Source organism: Dipodomys merriami, unplaced genomic scaffold, assembly GCF_024711535.1.
Source record: "Dipodomys merriami isolate MVZ:Mamm:240054 unplaced genomic scaffold, mDipMer1.0.p SCAF_6, whole genome shotgun sequence".
NCBI classification, from domain to species: domain Eukaryota; kingdom Metazoa; phylum Chordata; class Mammalia; order Rodentia; family Heteromyidae; genus Dipodomys; species Dipodomys merriami.
In genome coordinates this window covers 34,909,119-34,925,953 of record NW_027206179.1, presented here as the reverse complement: position 1 = coordinate 34,925,953, position 16,835 = coordinate 34,909,119, and the positions used below count along the sequence as shown (strand labels likewise).

General features: G+C 41.5%; 1 protein-coding gene across 14 annotated transcripts in view; it reads right to left on the bottom strand.

Moving 5' to 3' along the window:
- Window positions 1-16,538, bottom strand: part of Mycbp2 (MYC binding protein 2) — a 242,592-nt gene extending 226,054 nt beyond the window's left edge. For all 14 annotated transcript variants that reach the window (XM_070002776.1, XM_070002777.1, XM_070002783.1 and 11 more), the window contains exon 1: window positions 15,938-16,538. In XM_070002776.1, coding sequence (XP_069858877.1) covers window positions 15,938-16,242 — 305 coding nt within the window. In that variant the 5' untranslated portion in view covers window positions 16,243-16,538. The remainder of the gene's footprint in view (window positions 1-15,937) is intronic.
- Between the last annotated feature and the right edge of the window lie 297 nt (window positions 16,539-16,835).

Sequence of the window (16,835 nt, the reverse complement as noted above, 5' to 3'; positions counted from 1 at the left end):
CCTCATGCCTATAATCCTTGCTACTCAGTAAGCTGAGATCTGAGAATCAAGCTTCAAAGCCAGTCCAGGCAGGAAAGTCCAGGAGACTCTTATCTCCAATAAACAACCAGACAACTGGAAGTGATAGAGCACTAGCCTTGAGCTAAAGAGCTAAGGGACAGAGCACAAGCCCAATGTTCAAGCCCCATGACTGACAACAACAACAACAAAAAGCTGTACCCATCATGATTCTTTATCAAGATTATACTGAAAGCCTGAACACAATAAAATAAGAAAAGTATATAAAAAGTATAAATAAAGGGAAGAAATAACTTTTTACTAGCAGATGACATGACTGAATAGCAAGTCCAAAAGAATAGGCAAAATATTCCTGGAACTAATAAGAAATTGCAGTAAAGTTGCATGATACAAGGTTATTATGTAGAAGTTATTTTCCTGTATACTAGCAATGGAGTGGAATTTGAAATAAAGCACACCACCATTTACATTTGTATTAATAACTTATATGGACAGATAGAACATCTAGAATAGCCAACACAAAAAAAAAATAGAATAGCCAACACATAACCAAGGAAAGAAACAAATTTAGAGGACTGACACTTCAGGACTATAAATCCTCAGTAATCAAGACTTTGTGGTAATGAAGAAACAGAGCAATGGAACAGAATAGAGAACCCTGGAACATCATAGTCAACTGACTTTTAACAAAGGAACCAATAAGATATAGTACTGTAAATTAGACTTCTGGATAAAAGCTGCTATAACAATTGGCAAATAAACAAATCTAGATATAAATCTTACATACTTCACAAAACCTAACTCAAAATGAAAAACATCTTTATTATATATAAAACACAAACCTGTAAGACTCCTACAAGAAGACAAAGGAGAGGCTGGGAAGGTGGCTCAGTGGTAGTGCTTGCCTCACATGCATGAGGCCCTGGGTCCGACTCCTCAGCACCATATAAGTAGAAAAAGGAGGAAGTGGCGCTGTGGCTCAAGTGGTAGAGCACTAGCCTTGAGCTGAAAAGCTCGGGAACAGTCCTCAGGACCAGAGTTCAGGCCCCACAACAGACAGACACACACACACACACACACACACACACACACACACACACACACACACACACACACACACACACACACACACACACACACACACACACACACACACACACACACACACACACACACACACACACACACACACACACAGAGTTCAGGCCCCACAACCGATAAAAAAAAAAAAAAAAGAGACGGACCACACACACACACACACACAGAGTTCAGGCCCCACAACCGACAAAAAAAAAAAAAAAAAGAGACGGAGAAAAAATTCAGATGATTTCGGGTATGGTAATGGCTTTTTAGATACAATGTCAAGGCATAATTCATGAAAGATTTCATAAGTGACCATTAAAATTAAAAACTTCTGCTTTGTAAAAAACAAGTGTTAAAAGAATAAGAAGACAGGGCTGGGCAGGTGGCTCAGTGGTAGAGTGTTTGCCTTGCATGCATGAAGCCCTGGGTTCGATTCCTCAGCACCACATAAGCAAAAAGAAAAAAAGCTGGAAGTGGCACTGTGGCTCAAGTGGTAGAGCACTAGCCTTGAGCTGAAGAGCTGAGGGACAGTGCCCAGGCCCAGAGTTCAGGCCCCACGACCGGACCCAAAAAAAAAAAAAAAGAATAAGAAGACAAGGTGCAGATTGGGAAATATGTATTTGCAAATGATACATCTGTTATCCACACTACACCAAGAACTCCCAAGATTCAACAACATGAAAATAGTCTTTAACTGAAAAATAAGAAAAATAGAAATAATTGAAGGGAGGAGTGGAGTTGGGAGGGAAGTGGGAGAATGATGAAAGGGGTGATATTGATCAAGATGCATTATATTTATAAACTGACACATTTAATGGCAATCAATTTGTAAATACACTTAAATTTAAAACTTATTTAAATACATAGTAAAAAAATTTTAAATGCTCAAAATATATGCCATTGGGGAAATGAAAATTACAATGAAATAAAATATATCAGTGACTAAAATCCTGAACACTGACAACACCAAATGGTGGCCAGAACATGAAACAATAGGAACTCTCATATATTGTTGATTAGAATGTCCGGGAGACAGTTGGACCATTTCCTACAAAACTAAACATACTCTTACCACATGACCCAACAATAACACTCCCTGATATTACCTAAAGGAGTTGGAAATGTTTTTATCCATACAAAAACTTGTTCATGGATATTTATTCATGACTGTCAAAACTTTGAAATCAGGATGTCCTTCAATGAACTCTGACACCTTCAGACAATGGGTATTAATCAGCATTAAAATAAATGGACAATTAAGTGATAGAAAGATAACAAGGAACTTTAAATGCATAATTACTAAACAAAAGAACCCAATTCAAATCCACAATTTCAACTACTTGACATTCTAGAAAAGGCAAAACAATGGAAATAGTAACAACTATATAATCAGTGACAAGTTGGGGGGGGGGGAGAATGGGAATCAATAAGTAGAGAATATACAATGTTAGCTCAATGTAAATTCTCTGTATGATACTGCAGTGACAAACCCATAGAGCATATACCACCAATAATTAACACTAATGTAAACTATAAACTGGTGAATATGATACATCGGTGTGGGCTCACTGAACACACACACACACACACACACACACACGCGCGCACGCACTCACACGCACGCACACTCACGCACGCACCTTTGGTGGGAATGTTGATAATAGGAAGGCTATGTAAAGAGTAGTCAAGAGGTATTTATGAAATTGATGCTTTCCTCTCAATTTTCTTATGAAACTCAAGCTGCCAACAAAAAAAAAAGCCAGGTGTCAGTGGCTCACACCTGCAATCCTAATTACTTAGGAGGCTGAGATCTAAGAATCATAGTTCAAAGACAACCTGGGCAGAAAAGGCCAAGAGACTCTAATCTCCAATTTGCCACAAAAAAGCAGAGCTGTAATTCAAGTGATAGAGTGCTAGCCTGGAGTAAAGAACTCAGGGAAAGCATAGAGGTCCTGAGTTCAAGCCCGAGGACTGGCACATACACACACAAAAAATGTTTATTTTCACAGATCTCATAAAGGACAGAAAAGAAAGCTATGGATAATTTTATGCGAAAATGTTCAAGTATTTGGATGAAATTAACAAATTTGTACAAAAATACAAGTTACAGCCGGGCACTGGTGACTCATGCCTGTAATCCTAGCTAGTAAGGAGGCTGAGTTCTGAGGATCATAGTTCAAAGTCAGCCCGGGCAGGTAAGTCCATGAGACTCTTATCCCCAAATAACCACCAGAAAACTGGAAGTAGCACTGTGGCTCAAGTAGTAGAGTGCTTGCCTAGAGCTGAAGAGCTCAGCGACAGCACCCAGATCCAGAGTTCAAGCCCCATGACCAACCAAAAAAAAAAAGAATACAAGTTACTAAATGCGACATAAAAAAAAATAACAAAATCTAAATATCTCATTGTCTATCAGAGGGATTGAATTTGTCACTTCTCCAAAACAAAAATTCCAGTACTAAATGGCGCCCCTGGTAAATTCCATCAAATATTAAAGAATACCAGACTCTATGTAATTTTTTAATGTTTTGAATTTTATTAATATGAACACAATATTAGTATTTGTTTTTATTATTTTTATTATGATGATAAAGAGTACATTTCTTTTTGGACAATGTCTCCCCTTCCTTCACTCTCCCCCAGTATTTCCCTGTGGTGTCCACCCACATAGTGTTTAGTGACTACCACTGTTGCATTTGCTCACCCTTTGCCCCTCCATTTCTATGTTCTTTACTCTCCTAAAGACAGAAAAATGAACAGGACAGGGGGCTGGGGGCTTAGCCCAGCGGAAGGGCGCCTGCCCGGTGCGCACAAGGCCCTGGGTTCGGTCCTCAGCCCTGGAAGAAAAAAAAAGAAAAGAAAGAAACATCTGGAGCTTTAGAAAAATGAACAGGACAAAAAGAAAAGAACAACAAGGGAAAAAAAAACCTCTTGCTTCCATTTCCTGGAGTTAATTTTGACAAGCCATATAATTTTTTTTAAACACAGAAGAAACTACTCCCAATTCATTTTATGAAATGAGAGTAACCACAATACCAAAATCTGACAAAGGCACCCAACAGATCACCTATATGCCAAATAATCATGGTCCAGTGTGTAACTGCAACCTTACCTTCCAGAATAACAGGTACGCAAGCTCCACTCAAACAATTACTTCTTGCTGCTGAAAAGGAGCCCCAAACTCCATAGTTTAAAGTACACGGGGGTTCTTGCACTGTCTTCTGTGAAATGTTTCCCTTCTGAGACCCAAGGTCTCTTAACCCCTATTTCTCAGGGAAGTATAAATTTCCCAAGTGTATCACTGCGATGCTAATGGAGCCATTCCTACTGACTACTGATGTGTTCTCAGTGGGAGCGCTGAAGGATGACATGCCATCCTGAAGGGTATCAAGTCAGTCTCCGAGATATCATCAGTTCTTCCACTGAGACAATATTTCAATGACTAGAAGGTCAGTAGCTTCCAGCTGGAGTGATATATATTGAAACAAAGGATCTCAGGGGTTCTTCTTTACTACGAAATGATCTCTAGACTTAAATGATCCTTATGCTAAGGGATTAAACTTTTTTTTTTTGCCAGTCCTAGGGCTGGAACTCAGGGCCTGGGCACGATCCCTGAGATTCTTTTGCTCAAAGCTAGCAGCACTCTACCACTTGAGCCACAGCACTACTTCCTGCTTTTTCTGTGTATGTGGTACTGAGGAATCAAACTCAGGGCTCCATGTATGTTAGGCAAGCACTCTACCACTAAGCCACATTCCCAGCCTTGACTAGATATTTTTTAAATACTCAGCTAGTGGTACTGGCTCTGCAAGCTGGAAAGGCTTGCAGAATATATGGCAAGTCCAGTCCAAATAAATCACAGCTCTTTCCAAAGTATAAGAATTGGTTTCTTAAAAAAAAAAAAAAAGAATTGGTTTCTTTCTTTAATGGATAATAGTTCTCTGGTGCTGTCAGGCTGGACACTGGGCAGCAGCAGCAACAACAGTTGTTAGATCAACACCTACAAAAGGAAGCTCTCTACTGAATACAGTGATATCCTCCACAGTAACTTTTTCATGCATTTATATCCCCTTCCCTCCCAAAAAAATTTTCCAAACAGTACTAATTAAACCAAACAAAAACAAGAATTTGTGTGTTAAAAACTTTAGTAGCCTTTTGAAGAAAAACACATTTTTAAATGTATTTACTCATCCTTAAGTGGCATTTAAGGAAGTGACTCAAGTGATAAAGCACTAGCCTTGAGCACAATGAAGCTGCTCAGGCCTTGAGTTCAAGCCCTAAGATCAGGGGTTTTAAAAAAAAGGGCATTTAATAATTAGGTGTGCACCTTTTGAATTTAAAAATTCTGAAGCCTGGAATTAGATTGAACATACTACCCTATTTTGCTGACCCACTGGGTAATGCTTGATTTGTATCACAGCAACTAATAAAAAGGCCAAATTTGTAAAAACATGACCACATCAAAAGGAATGTAGTTATCATCTAATGTCAACACCATGAACTATCTCAGACTAGTAAGCTTATGAAAGCCACTGCTGTTTCTTTTGAAAATGTGAAATATCACATGGTATTCCTGGGTGGCTAGTGTGCTACTCTAGAGTACACTTTAGTACAGTTTAGAAACTGCAAATATGCAGCAAGCATGAAAGTGTGTGTGTGTGTGTGTGTGTGTGTGTGTGTGTGTGTGTGTGTGTGTGTGTGTGTGTGTGTGTGTGTGTGTGTGTGTGTGTGTGTGTGTGTGTGTGTGTGTGTGTGTGTGTGTCCCTTCTACCTTTAGCAGTTTCAGTACCTCTCAGCAGGTTGTGATGTAACTCTAGTTCTTGGTTTGGTATAGTCAGAAGAGAAGAATGGGGCAGATGGCAGTAGGAAGGGCAGCATAGACTTCTGCACATCTTCAAGCAAGCATCCTCTAGCCAGAAGAAATAAGCCACTTTTGTAGGCAGAAAATTCAGGGAAAATTAGGTTTCAAGATTGTCATAATATCAGTTCAGATGATCCACTCTAAAAGTCCAGGCTCCATTTCTTCCCGACGAGAACACTGGCATAGTAAACCGGCTGTAAATTCAAACTATCCTGGTCCTTTGCTGTTTTTTTAAATTTAGTCTTGGCCTAATCATTTTGTTTTGTTTCTTCCTGTTGCAACTGTTCCTTTACAAGCTGCTAAAAAACATTTCCTTTTATATTTTGTTCCCAATTATCCTCACCATTTCATCATCTTTCTCCAATTTATCAATGTCACTTACCACTAGCTACCTCATTATATTTTCCTTATAATTTTTCACTTCCTTGAAGCTCTCAAAATCCCACAATATAGCCAAGTGCCAGTGGCGCAGACCTGTAATCTTAACTACACAGGAGGCTGAGATCTGAGGACTGCAATTCAAAGCTAACTGGGGGGGAAAGTCCTTTAGACTCTTATCTCCAATTAACCATCAGAAAGCCAGAAGTAGCACTGTGGCTCAAAGTGGTAGAGCGTTAGCCTTGAGCAAAAGTGCTCAGGGACGACATTCAGGCCCTGAGTTCAAGCCCCAGGACCAGAAAAAAAAAAAAGCCACAATATTGTAATCATTAGTATATTCCTTTCCATAGAAACTGTATTCCACCTGTGTCCTCATAACAGCTTTAACACCGGCACAGTTGTGCTGCATGCCAAGGGTTACCAGCAGCAGGGTTCCACCTTTGCTATGAGAAAAAGGTTCTTGCTAGCCAGCAATTATAAGCCAGCTCCAAGTCTCATTCTGAAATCTACTTTCTATTCCTAGCACCAACTACCCTTAGTAGGGATTCCCAGGAAATACTCTAAAATACACAAGTGCAAACCAGAAATTCATTATGGAATTGACAAGTAAGGAACACTTAGTTGATATTGCGTCAACAACTGCAGAAAGCCAAGGAAGCAGGACTGAACAAAGTTGCTGAACTGCAGTGCAGTCACAGGAAGGCTTCAGCCAGTCCCCTGAGGCATTTGGGCTTGGGACAGACCTTCAAAGTTGCTGTATCTTATAAACCTACATAAAACAGAAAATGGATGCAGGCTGTCCTGCACTAGAACAAGCATGCCTTTGAAAGAGGCTCTTTTTGATTCAAGGACTCAGCTATCTTTCTTATAGAATACTAAGGATACTAGTATACTAATATTTCTAAAAGTAGAGTAGCATGTGCGAGGATGGAAGAAATGGGGATATGGACGGTTAACCACAGCACTCACCATTGGACTATGAAGTCAATTCAGTTACTGAGGAGAGAAAAACATTACTACTCCGATTTCTTAGGAGAAACTATAGTTATCATCAGTTGAAAAGGGAAAAAGCTTTTTTGCAAAATAAGCAGCTAGTAAATACAGAAGAAATTATAAGGAAATAAATCATTTTGAAATCTCTAATGAAATTGTTGATTTACATAAGGATTATCAAAGAACAATAAAATCATTTGATGAAAAGATGTTTACAGTGTCCAAGCCTTACTCCTTCCTTAGTTGCTTGTTACTAAAGGAAAAAGCATACATTTACCATACTACCCAAATAATCAGACTGGCCACCCCTAATGGGAGGCAACATGCACTCTTCAGCATTGTATACAAAAAATAATAATGCTATATAAGCTATATAGAATATACATGTATTATATGTATATACATGTGTATGTATATATATATATATATATATACATGTGTGTGCATGTATATATGCCTAAAAAAAAACTCAAAAAAAAAAATCTAGTAAGTATTAAGGCTTCACTTCCACTTACTGGAAATACAGGACAAACAATATCTCCAGCCTAGCTCTAAAGGTAGCTAGATTTATATGACATTATAGAAAAGGTAAAGCATCTGTGAAAAACAGTGGTAAATAGGCATTAGGAGAAGAAGGGCCTAAAGAAACTAAAGAAAACTAAAGACAAACTAAAGAAAATTAAGAACGATGAAAACATTCCTCTATATTTGCCTGTAGTGATAGTTCCAAGAGTCTTCAAATACACATATTGAGAGCCAACTATATTGTATACAAATTAAATCTCAACCTAAGCCCTTCCCCTTAAACCTGCATGCTTAACCAGTTTTTGAAAAAAAAGTGAGACTATGCTGTCTTTAAAGACAAAGATTTCAAAATGTTGAAGTATTTTTAAATTAACATTTTTATTTTAAGAAGCAAAACATTAAATTTTTCACTTCTTTTGGGGTGGGAGATAAATTTATTTCACATTTCTAATTGTCAGTATCCTAACATAGCAAATTTTGCCTTTACATTATATAGAATTCATTACATAGAATTCATTATATAGAATTCTACAGATATAACAGCGCTAGCCTTAAGCTGAAGAGCTGAGGGACAGCACCCAGGCCCAGAGTTCAGGCCCCACAACCGGACCCAAAAAAGAAGAGAAAGAAAGAAAGGAAAGAAAGGAAAGAAAGAAAGAAAGAAAGAAAGAAAGAAAGGAAGGAAGGAAAGAAGGAAGGAAGGAAGGAAGGAAGGAAGGAAGGAAGAAAGAAAGAAAGAAAGAAAGAAAGAAAGAAAGAAAGAAAGAAAGAAAGAAAGAAAGAAAGAAAGAAAGAAAGAAAGAAAGAAAATTACTACCTATCCACAAACATGTACACACAAGTTCAATACCACATCATTTCCTAATCCACTCCTATAAGAGTTGTCTCTTTCCGGCTCAAAACCATTTGGGTTGATCAATATTGTCTGATTAAAATCTGATTCTTATTTGCTCTTCAGGACACCCTCCCTTTGGTCTAAGACTCTGTGTCTACAATGAATTCCTACTCCTTTCCTTCATGACACTTGCATTCTAGTACTAAGAGAAATCTCACCATTACTTACAAACAAACTATAATTTCTTACATTTGCTCATACACTTGAGTAGGATGAGTGCCATCTCTGTCACAGTAGGTTATGCTTTCTTAGCCACTCAACACTTTCAGAAATATCTACCTTCATATGACCCTCTAGAGGGACAATACAGTCAAGTCTAGGTGTTGCAACTTACAAATGTTTTTTTTTTTCTTCTTTTTTTGTTGGTTGCCAGCCTTGAACACAGGGCCTGGGTATTGTCCCTGAGCCCCTATGTGCTCAAGGCTAGTGCTCTACCACTTGAGCCACAGAGTCTCAAGGGGACTTTTATGACCAGGCTGGCTTCAAACCAGATCCTCAGACCTCAGCCTCCTGACTAGCTAGGATTACAGGTGTTAGCCACTACTGACACCCTGCTGCAATTGACAAACCTCTATAGGATGAAAGTAAGTCCTGATTAATAACTCCTATTGCAAGAACAGTTGACTAAATTCCTTTTATTTTTTTTTTTTTTGCCAGTCCTGGGACTTGAACTTAGGGCCTGGGCATTGTCCCTGAGCTTCTTTATGCTCAAGGCTGGCACTCTACCACTTGAGCCACAGTGCCACTTTTGGCCTTTTCTGTTTATGTGGTACTGAGGAATGGAACCCAGGACTTGCTGTATGGTAGGCAAGCACTCTACCACTAAGCCACATTCCCAGCCCTTCATACAACAAAATTCTATGCACCTGTAAGATGGGCTCAAATACTATTTCTGACAAGAAAGAAAGGAAGAAGAAAGAAAGAAAGAAAGAAAGAAAGAAAGAAAGAAAGAAAGAAAGAAAGAAAGAAAGAGACAGACAGACAGACAGACAGACAGACAGATGGACAGAGAAGGGGAGAAAGGAAAAAGAAAGGAAGGAGGAAAGGAAGAAGGGAAGGAGGGAGGGAGGGAGGGAGGGAGGGAGGAAGGAGGGAAGGAGGGAAGGAAGGAGGGAAAGAGGGAAGGAAGGAAGGAAGGAAGGAAGGAAGGAAGGGGGGAAGGAGGGAGGGAGGGAAGGAAGGAGGGACGGAGGGAAGGAAGGAGGGAGGGAGGGAGGGAGGGAAGGAAGGAGAGAGGGAAGAGAGGGAAGGGAGGGAAGGGAGGGAAGGGAGGAGTAGGGAAACAGAAAAAGAAAGAAAGGAAGCAGAAAGGAAGGAAGGAAGGAAGGAAGAAAGAAAGAAAGAAAGAAAGAAAGAAAGAAAGAAAGAAAGAAAGAAAGAAAGAAAGAAGAAAAAAGAAAGAAAGAAAGAGAAAGGAAGAAAGAGAAAGAAAGGAAGCGAGGGAGGAAGGGAGGGAGGAAGGGAGGGAAAGCAAGCAGCTGAAGGAACTAAGTAAATTTAGCTTTGAGAAGAAAAGTAGTTCCTCACTATGGTCACAATCTCATGTATTATTTCCACTAACATTGCTCATATACCACTCACTATAAGATCCAAAAAGCCGGACTCCTCTTTATCTACCCATTTATCAGTTCCTTCCCGGTATCATTTCCTTTTTTACCATATAGTCAAGCACTATCATCAAATACCTTTCATTTCTATTTTTCTTTCACCTTTAGTCACATGTCAACCCTAAATCAATTACAAGTTCTCCTTTTTGAATTGCAAAGGTTTTTTTTAAAATATCAAGATGACTGGAATACCAATTGTGATTTCATAATAATAATAACTGGCATTTACAGAGCATGTGTGGGAACATGTCCTATGGATACCCAAGAAAAGTTACAAGTAAAGAAACAGCTAAGGGCTGAAATACTGATTCCCCACACCAAACAAGACACACACACACACACACACACACACACACACACACACACACACACACACACACACACACACACACACACACACACACACACACACACACACACACACACACACACACACACACACACACACACAGTTAAAGAAAGAAAGAAGCACCAGGCACTAGTGGTTCATGTCTATATTCTAGCTACTCAGGAGGCTGAAGTCTAGGGATCATGGTTCAAAGCCAGTCTAAGCAGAAAAGTCCTCAAGATTCTAATTCCAATTAACCCACAATAGAGAAACTAAAATTAATTAAATGTTGGACTGAAGGTGTAGCTCAAGTGGTAGAACAACAGCCTTAAGCAAAAGAAGAAAAAAAAAAAAAAGCATGTAAGGCCTGAGTTCATGCCACGGTATGAGCATGAAAAGAAAATAAAGAGAAAGAAATAGACCAAGAAAATCTAACTAAACCAATTTTCTATGTTTTTTAAGAAAAGATTTAAACAATTATAAATATGCTCTCAAGAACCACTGGAGTCACAATGATAGACATGAAAATAAAGAATTGTCTCAGCAAGATGAAATTTACTTCTGCAGAAGGGTGTGCCATCGGCCAAAACTCTGGCAAGCAAGCACACAGAGCTGGCAGTGGGCTCAGGTATTGATTCTAACACAGCAGGCCTTGCCCCCTGCTCAGATTGGTTGGATTCAGGTTCACAATCTATCGATTGGCTAGTTTGAATAGGGTAAAATGTATTTATATTACAGGGATCTTGAGATAAAATTAACAGTAAACTCAAAATATACCCATACCCTCCACTAATTCTTGTAGAGTCCAGGGGCATGTCTTAATTCCATCTTGAAAAGACAAGCAGTTTAAGACAAAACTTTACATTTTATAAATCCTCTCTTATACCAAGGCAGTTCCTCTTTTCCTTAAGAGTCATGCCGCCAGGCCAAAGCAGGAACTTTTAAGCAAAATACTTTGACAGAAAAGACAGTTTTTCTCACAAAAGATTTCAGTCTGGCTCTAGAACTCTAACATTCAGCCACTGACCGTGGTGCTTCCCAACTATAAGGCCATACCACTATTCACAGGAAAGAAGTAACCAAACATTCCTTTCTTATTCAACTACTTCCCCAATGAAAATGGTGCAATTCGGATCAATTCACTCATTTAAAAACATACCTATTCAGTCACTGAATAAATGAAAGTTTTTCAACATTCAACTCTAGTATAGGGATCAAAAAGAATAAATAGCAAGGCCTTTCCTTCTCTATAGAGAAAAAGGGGGAAAGAACCTACTATTCACTAATATAAATAATACCACGAACTTCGCATAATAAAGCAGTCCATATTACCCTCATTCTACAAATTTAAAAAAAACAACTAAGAGATAGAAGTTATATAATGTATTCAGGATTACACAACTAACAAATGATGGAGTCAGGATTTGAAACTAGTCTAGTGTCAAAATTCCAACTCTTAACTTTGTTATGTCTCCATGCTTGAATCCTTCAGTTTCTCAACTCTACATCTACTGATAATTCACTTGTCATTCTTGTTCTTTGAATACAACAAGCTCCCACCTCAATTTCTTAAACAATTTTCTTCTAGATTTGCCTTTTCATTTTATCTAAACTTAAATGCCAACTCCCAAAGACACTTTTCCTGAATCTGTCACTTAAAACAGTCTAACTACAAATGCTTGATGATATGAATCTAGTTGTGTTTTCTTCACAATTATCAGTAACTGAAATTACGGGTTGTCTATTTCTCCTACTAGAGTAGAAGTTCAAAGACAGTAGAAACCTTATCTGTTAGGTCTACTGTTATACGTTCAGCACCTACAACGGTGCCAAGCACAGTAGGCACGTGGTATTTACCAATGAATACCAAAAATGTGCTAGACATATACATTACATAAAACATGAATAGTTATAGTTCCTACCCTCAAAAATCCTATCAAAGGGGGAGGTGGGGGGAGTATGGGAAGGGATGGGAAGGGGAAACAAAGAGGAGGCAACAATGCTTGATAAGAAATGTACTCCTTATCTTGCCCATGTAATTGTAACTCCTCTGTATGGTTTTTTCACAATAAAATTTTTTTAAAACCTATCAATATGTATCTTTACAAATAATTCATCTCTTCGTTTTTAAAGGAAGACCAACTCCTAACATTTTTTATAACTAACCTCTATACATCAGTCATCTTAAACATCCCTGAAATATCCCGTTGATCTATAACAATTACCCTTTCTAAGTTCTTTATGTTCTTCCTTTCCTATATTTGAATACTTACACCTACCTTTTTGCAACTGGTAACCCACACACACACACACACACACACACACACACACACACACACACACACACACACACCCCTGGTCCTGGTTAACTCAACACCTTCACATACACACACACACACACACGAACACACACACCCCTGGTCCTGGTTAACTCAACACCTTCACACACACACACACACACACACACACACACACACCCTGGTCCTGGTTAACTCAACACCTTCACACACACACACACACACACACACACACACACACACACACACACACACACACACCTGGTCCTGGCTAACTCAACACCTTCTCACACACACACACACCCCTGTTAACTCAACACACACACACACACACACACACACACACACACACACACACACACACACACACACACACACACACACACACACACACACACACACACACACACACACACACACACACACCCCTCGTCCTGGTTAACTCCACCTTCACTCTTCACAGATCCCTCAACTATGACCACTCCCTCAAAAGTTATTTGCAACCTGTAAACTTCTCTTTCTTTAGCACTTACCTATTATTCTGAAATCCTCTCTTCTTCTGGTAAGAAGTGTTACTGTTTCATGGTTCTCTTCTTGTTTTCTAACCTCTTTTTCATTGCTCCTTTTCCTTATACCATGAAACCAGATGCTCCCTATAGCTGAATTCTCTACTGTGGCTGATTTCTGTGTTTATCTACTCTCTAACTCAATTGCTACCCTATACACATATCCACTCAGAGCTTCGATGCCAGCTTTTACCATTAACTTGATTTTTTTTTCCTTTTTTTTTTTTTTTTTTTTTGGTCATGGGGCCTGAACTCTGGGCCTGAGCACTGTCCCTCAGCATTTCAGCTCAAGGCTAGAGCTCTACCACTTGAGCCATAGCACCACTTCTGGCTTTTTCTGCTTATGTGTTGCTGAGGAATCGAACCCAGGGCTTCATGCATGCAAGGCAAGCATTCTACCACTGAGCTACCTTCCCAGCCCCAACTCGAATTTTTTTTAATAAATGACTAAATTAAAATCAAATTATCACATAAAGAGCATTTGCAGGCTAAAATTTAGAAAAAATATTTCATGATCTGTAATAAACAATACTGCTGTGAAGAAGCATTATTAGCAGGCACTATCTTACAAGGTTAGCCTGAATTCCATGAATATTTCTTAAAATAACTGAACTATTCTTTATTAGTTTTCATTAACAGTGTGTTCAAAATCAACCAAAAACTACAAGCCATTCACAAATTTTATGCATGTTATTAACCTCTATTAATTTTGCCTAAAACTGTCAAGAAATTATACAAGTAGTAGAAAGACAAACACAAAATAATGTATAAGCCTGGGGGGGAACATACAAAGTAATTTCTGGAAGGTGTTGGCATAGATGGAACTATACTGCAGTCATAACATACCTACTTATTAGAGCCAACTCTCGAATATGGGTTTGTGCTATTTTCAAAAATATTAGCAAGAAACATACATGTGACATTTTGGATAGGAAGGCAAAACAATACACTTATATCCATATCATATACATTTATATATGTACATTTATATCTACTTCATGAAAGTACTCCTGGTCCCACCTGTAAATAATCCCAGGCATGAGAAGGCCAGTTTACCAGGGGAAAGTGTGAACAAAGCTCTATCTTTTCAACTCTTTTCAATGACGAAGCCACAATACATACTAATAAACTACAACTTCCTGACTTACACAGCACACTGGGAAGATGCAGTAAACTCTGACAAAATTCTGCTATGCTTTCCTGGTAAACTGCAAGATACTGTGGGAAGGAATGACATCAAGTCCCAATTACCACTGTCAAAGCTGGTGAAACAAGTCAGTCACCATCCTTTAGGGTAGGTGGCAAGTAAAGGCATGGAAAAGAAAACAATGGGCGATCCCTTAGCCAAAAAAGGCACCCACATTTTAAGAAAAAGAAAACGAAAGTGATTTAGTATCTACATCAAGGAAGCTGAGGATGCAGACAGTCTCATTACAACAAAGTCCCAGAGCCACTCCGATGTCTCTGAGCTGGTGGCAGTTGAACACTATACTAGCTGTCATACAAGTTCTTCGGGTTTGTTTTTTCTTTTTTCCCCTTTTTCCCTACGCAGCCCCTTCTACTCACACGCCTACAAATAACAGAGAATACGGAACAGAAGATGAAGGGAAATGGCCGAATGGGACATCAGAACACAAGAGCAGCTGCAATCATTTATTCGCGAAATCCCAAAGGCCAGATCATCAAAGTACAGCTCCCACATTCTCTGTCGGACGCTTCGCAGCCTACATACATCTCCACCTTTTATTCATCCATACCGTGGACCGTCTACAATTCATCCTACGGATACTGACATTATCCTTAACCTACAGCACTGCCCCCGCCCCACCCCCAGGTGAATGGCAGGTTTCTTTGAAGGAGGGTAGCGGAGAAGAATGTCATTGTGAGTTTGGGGGTGGAGGGGGGGGGGAGGAAGAGTGTGTGCCAATAACACTGCCGCAGACACTGGAAAGAGCCACTTCCCTTCCCTGTCTGGCCAATTCCTCCTTGTCTTACCCTCGACCCACCGTGCCACCTCCTTTCCCAACAATACACACACGTGTCGTGACCGACCCAGCACCACCATCACCTTTTCTAGCATCACACGCTACGCCCCCCCCCCGTCTCCCTTCTCTCCCACACCACACACGCGCGCGCACACACACACACAGACGCGCACACGCACACCGCAGCCACCGCACCCGCCCATCCCCGCCAAGTGCTTCTCCCTCCAGCATCCAGACGGCTCCGTACCCAGGGCACGCTCGCGCAGATGCACGCACGCTGGCGCGCGCACACGCGGTGGCACACGCGGTTTGGGGCGCAGGGACAGGGCAGGTTCCCCCCCCCGTACACACACACACACACACACACACACACACCCGGCCCACCTCCCCTGCCGGAGACTCACCTGGAGGCCGGGTGTCCAGCGCTGCCGCCCCCCTGGTCCCTGTCACTGAGCGCGGCGGTGTAAATCCTCCGGTAGCGGTCGGCCAGGGCTCGGCCTGACAGCAGCAGCTGGTAGTGACCCCGGGAATCCGTGGCGGGCAACCCTAGCCCCAGCCCCGCGGCGGCCACCGAGCCCTCGGGCACCGGCATGAACAGCGCCCCCGGCGCCGGGGAGGAAGAGAAGGTGGCGGCGGCTGGAAAGAATCCGTCCCCGCCGGGCCCCGAGGAGGCGGCGGCGGGGGAGGCAGTCGCCGCGCACATCATCATCCTCGCCGCGGCCGCCGCCGCCGCCGCCGGGTCCCCGCGGGCCGGGCGGACAGACACGCGCGCGCGCGCTCGCAGCTCTTCTCCAACGACGACGGCTCCGGAGACGGCCTCGGGCTCCCGCAGCGGGGCGACTACAAAGACAGAGACCTCCTTCTCCTCCTCCTTCTTCTTCTCCTCCCCCCAGCGCCGCCCTCACCGCTACGGCGGCCGCTCATCTAACCCCGCCACCCGGGGAGTGTGAGGAGGAGGCGGTGCCGGCCGCTGCCGCCGCCACCACCGCTGCCACCGCCAGAGCCACCCGCAATGGGAAGCGGCCGGCCGTACGGCGCTTGCGCCGCGCGTCGCGCATGCTCAGTAGCTGGAGCCCCCCGTTCCCTCCCAACCCCGCCCCTCTCCGCCACCGCTCCCTCCGCCTAGGGGCCTGGGCGTGTGCTGGCTGGGTGGTGCGAATCTGCTGGAAATCCAGGTCTCCTGGTTTTACTAGCAGCTTAAGAAGAGTAAAGCAAGATATTGGGGCGTGGGGGGCGGGGGGGGGGGTAATGTTGCCGGCCTCGGTCTTCAGGTAATGGGGTTCCCTCCGTTGGATCGCCAAA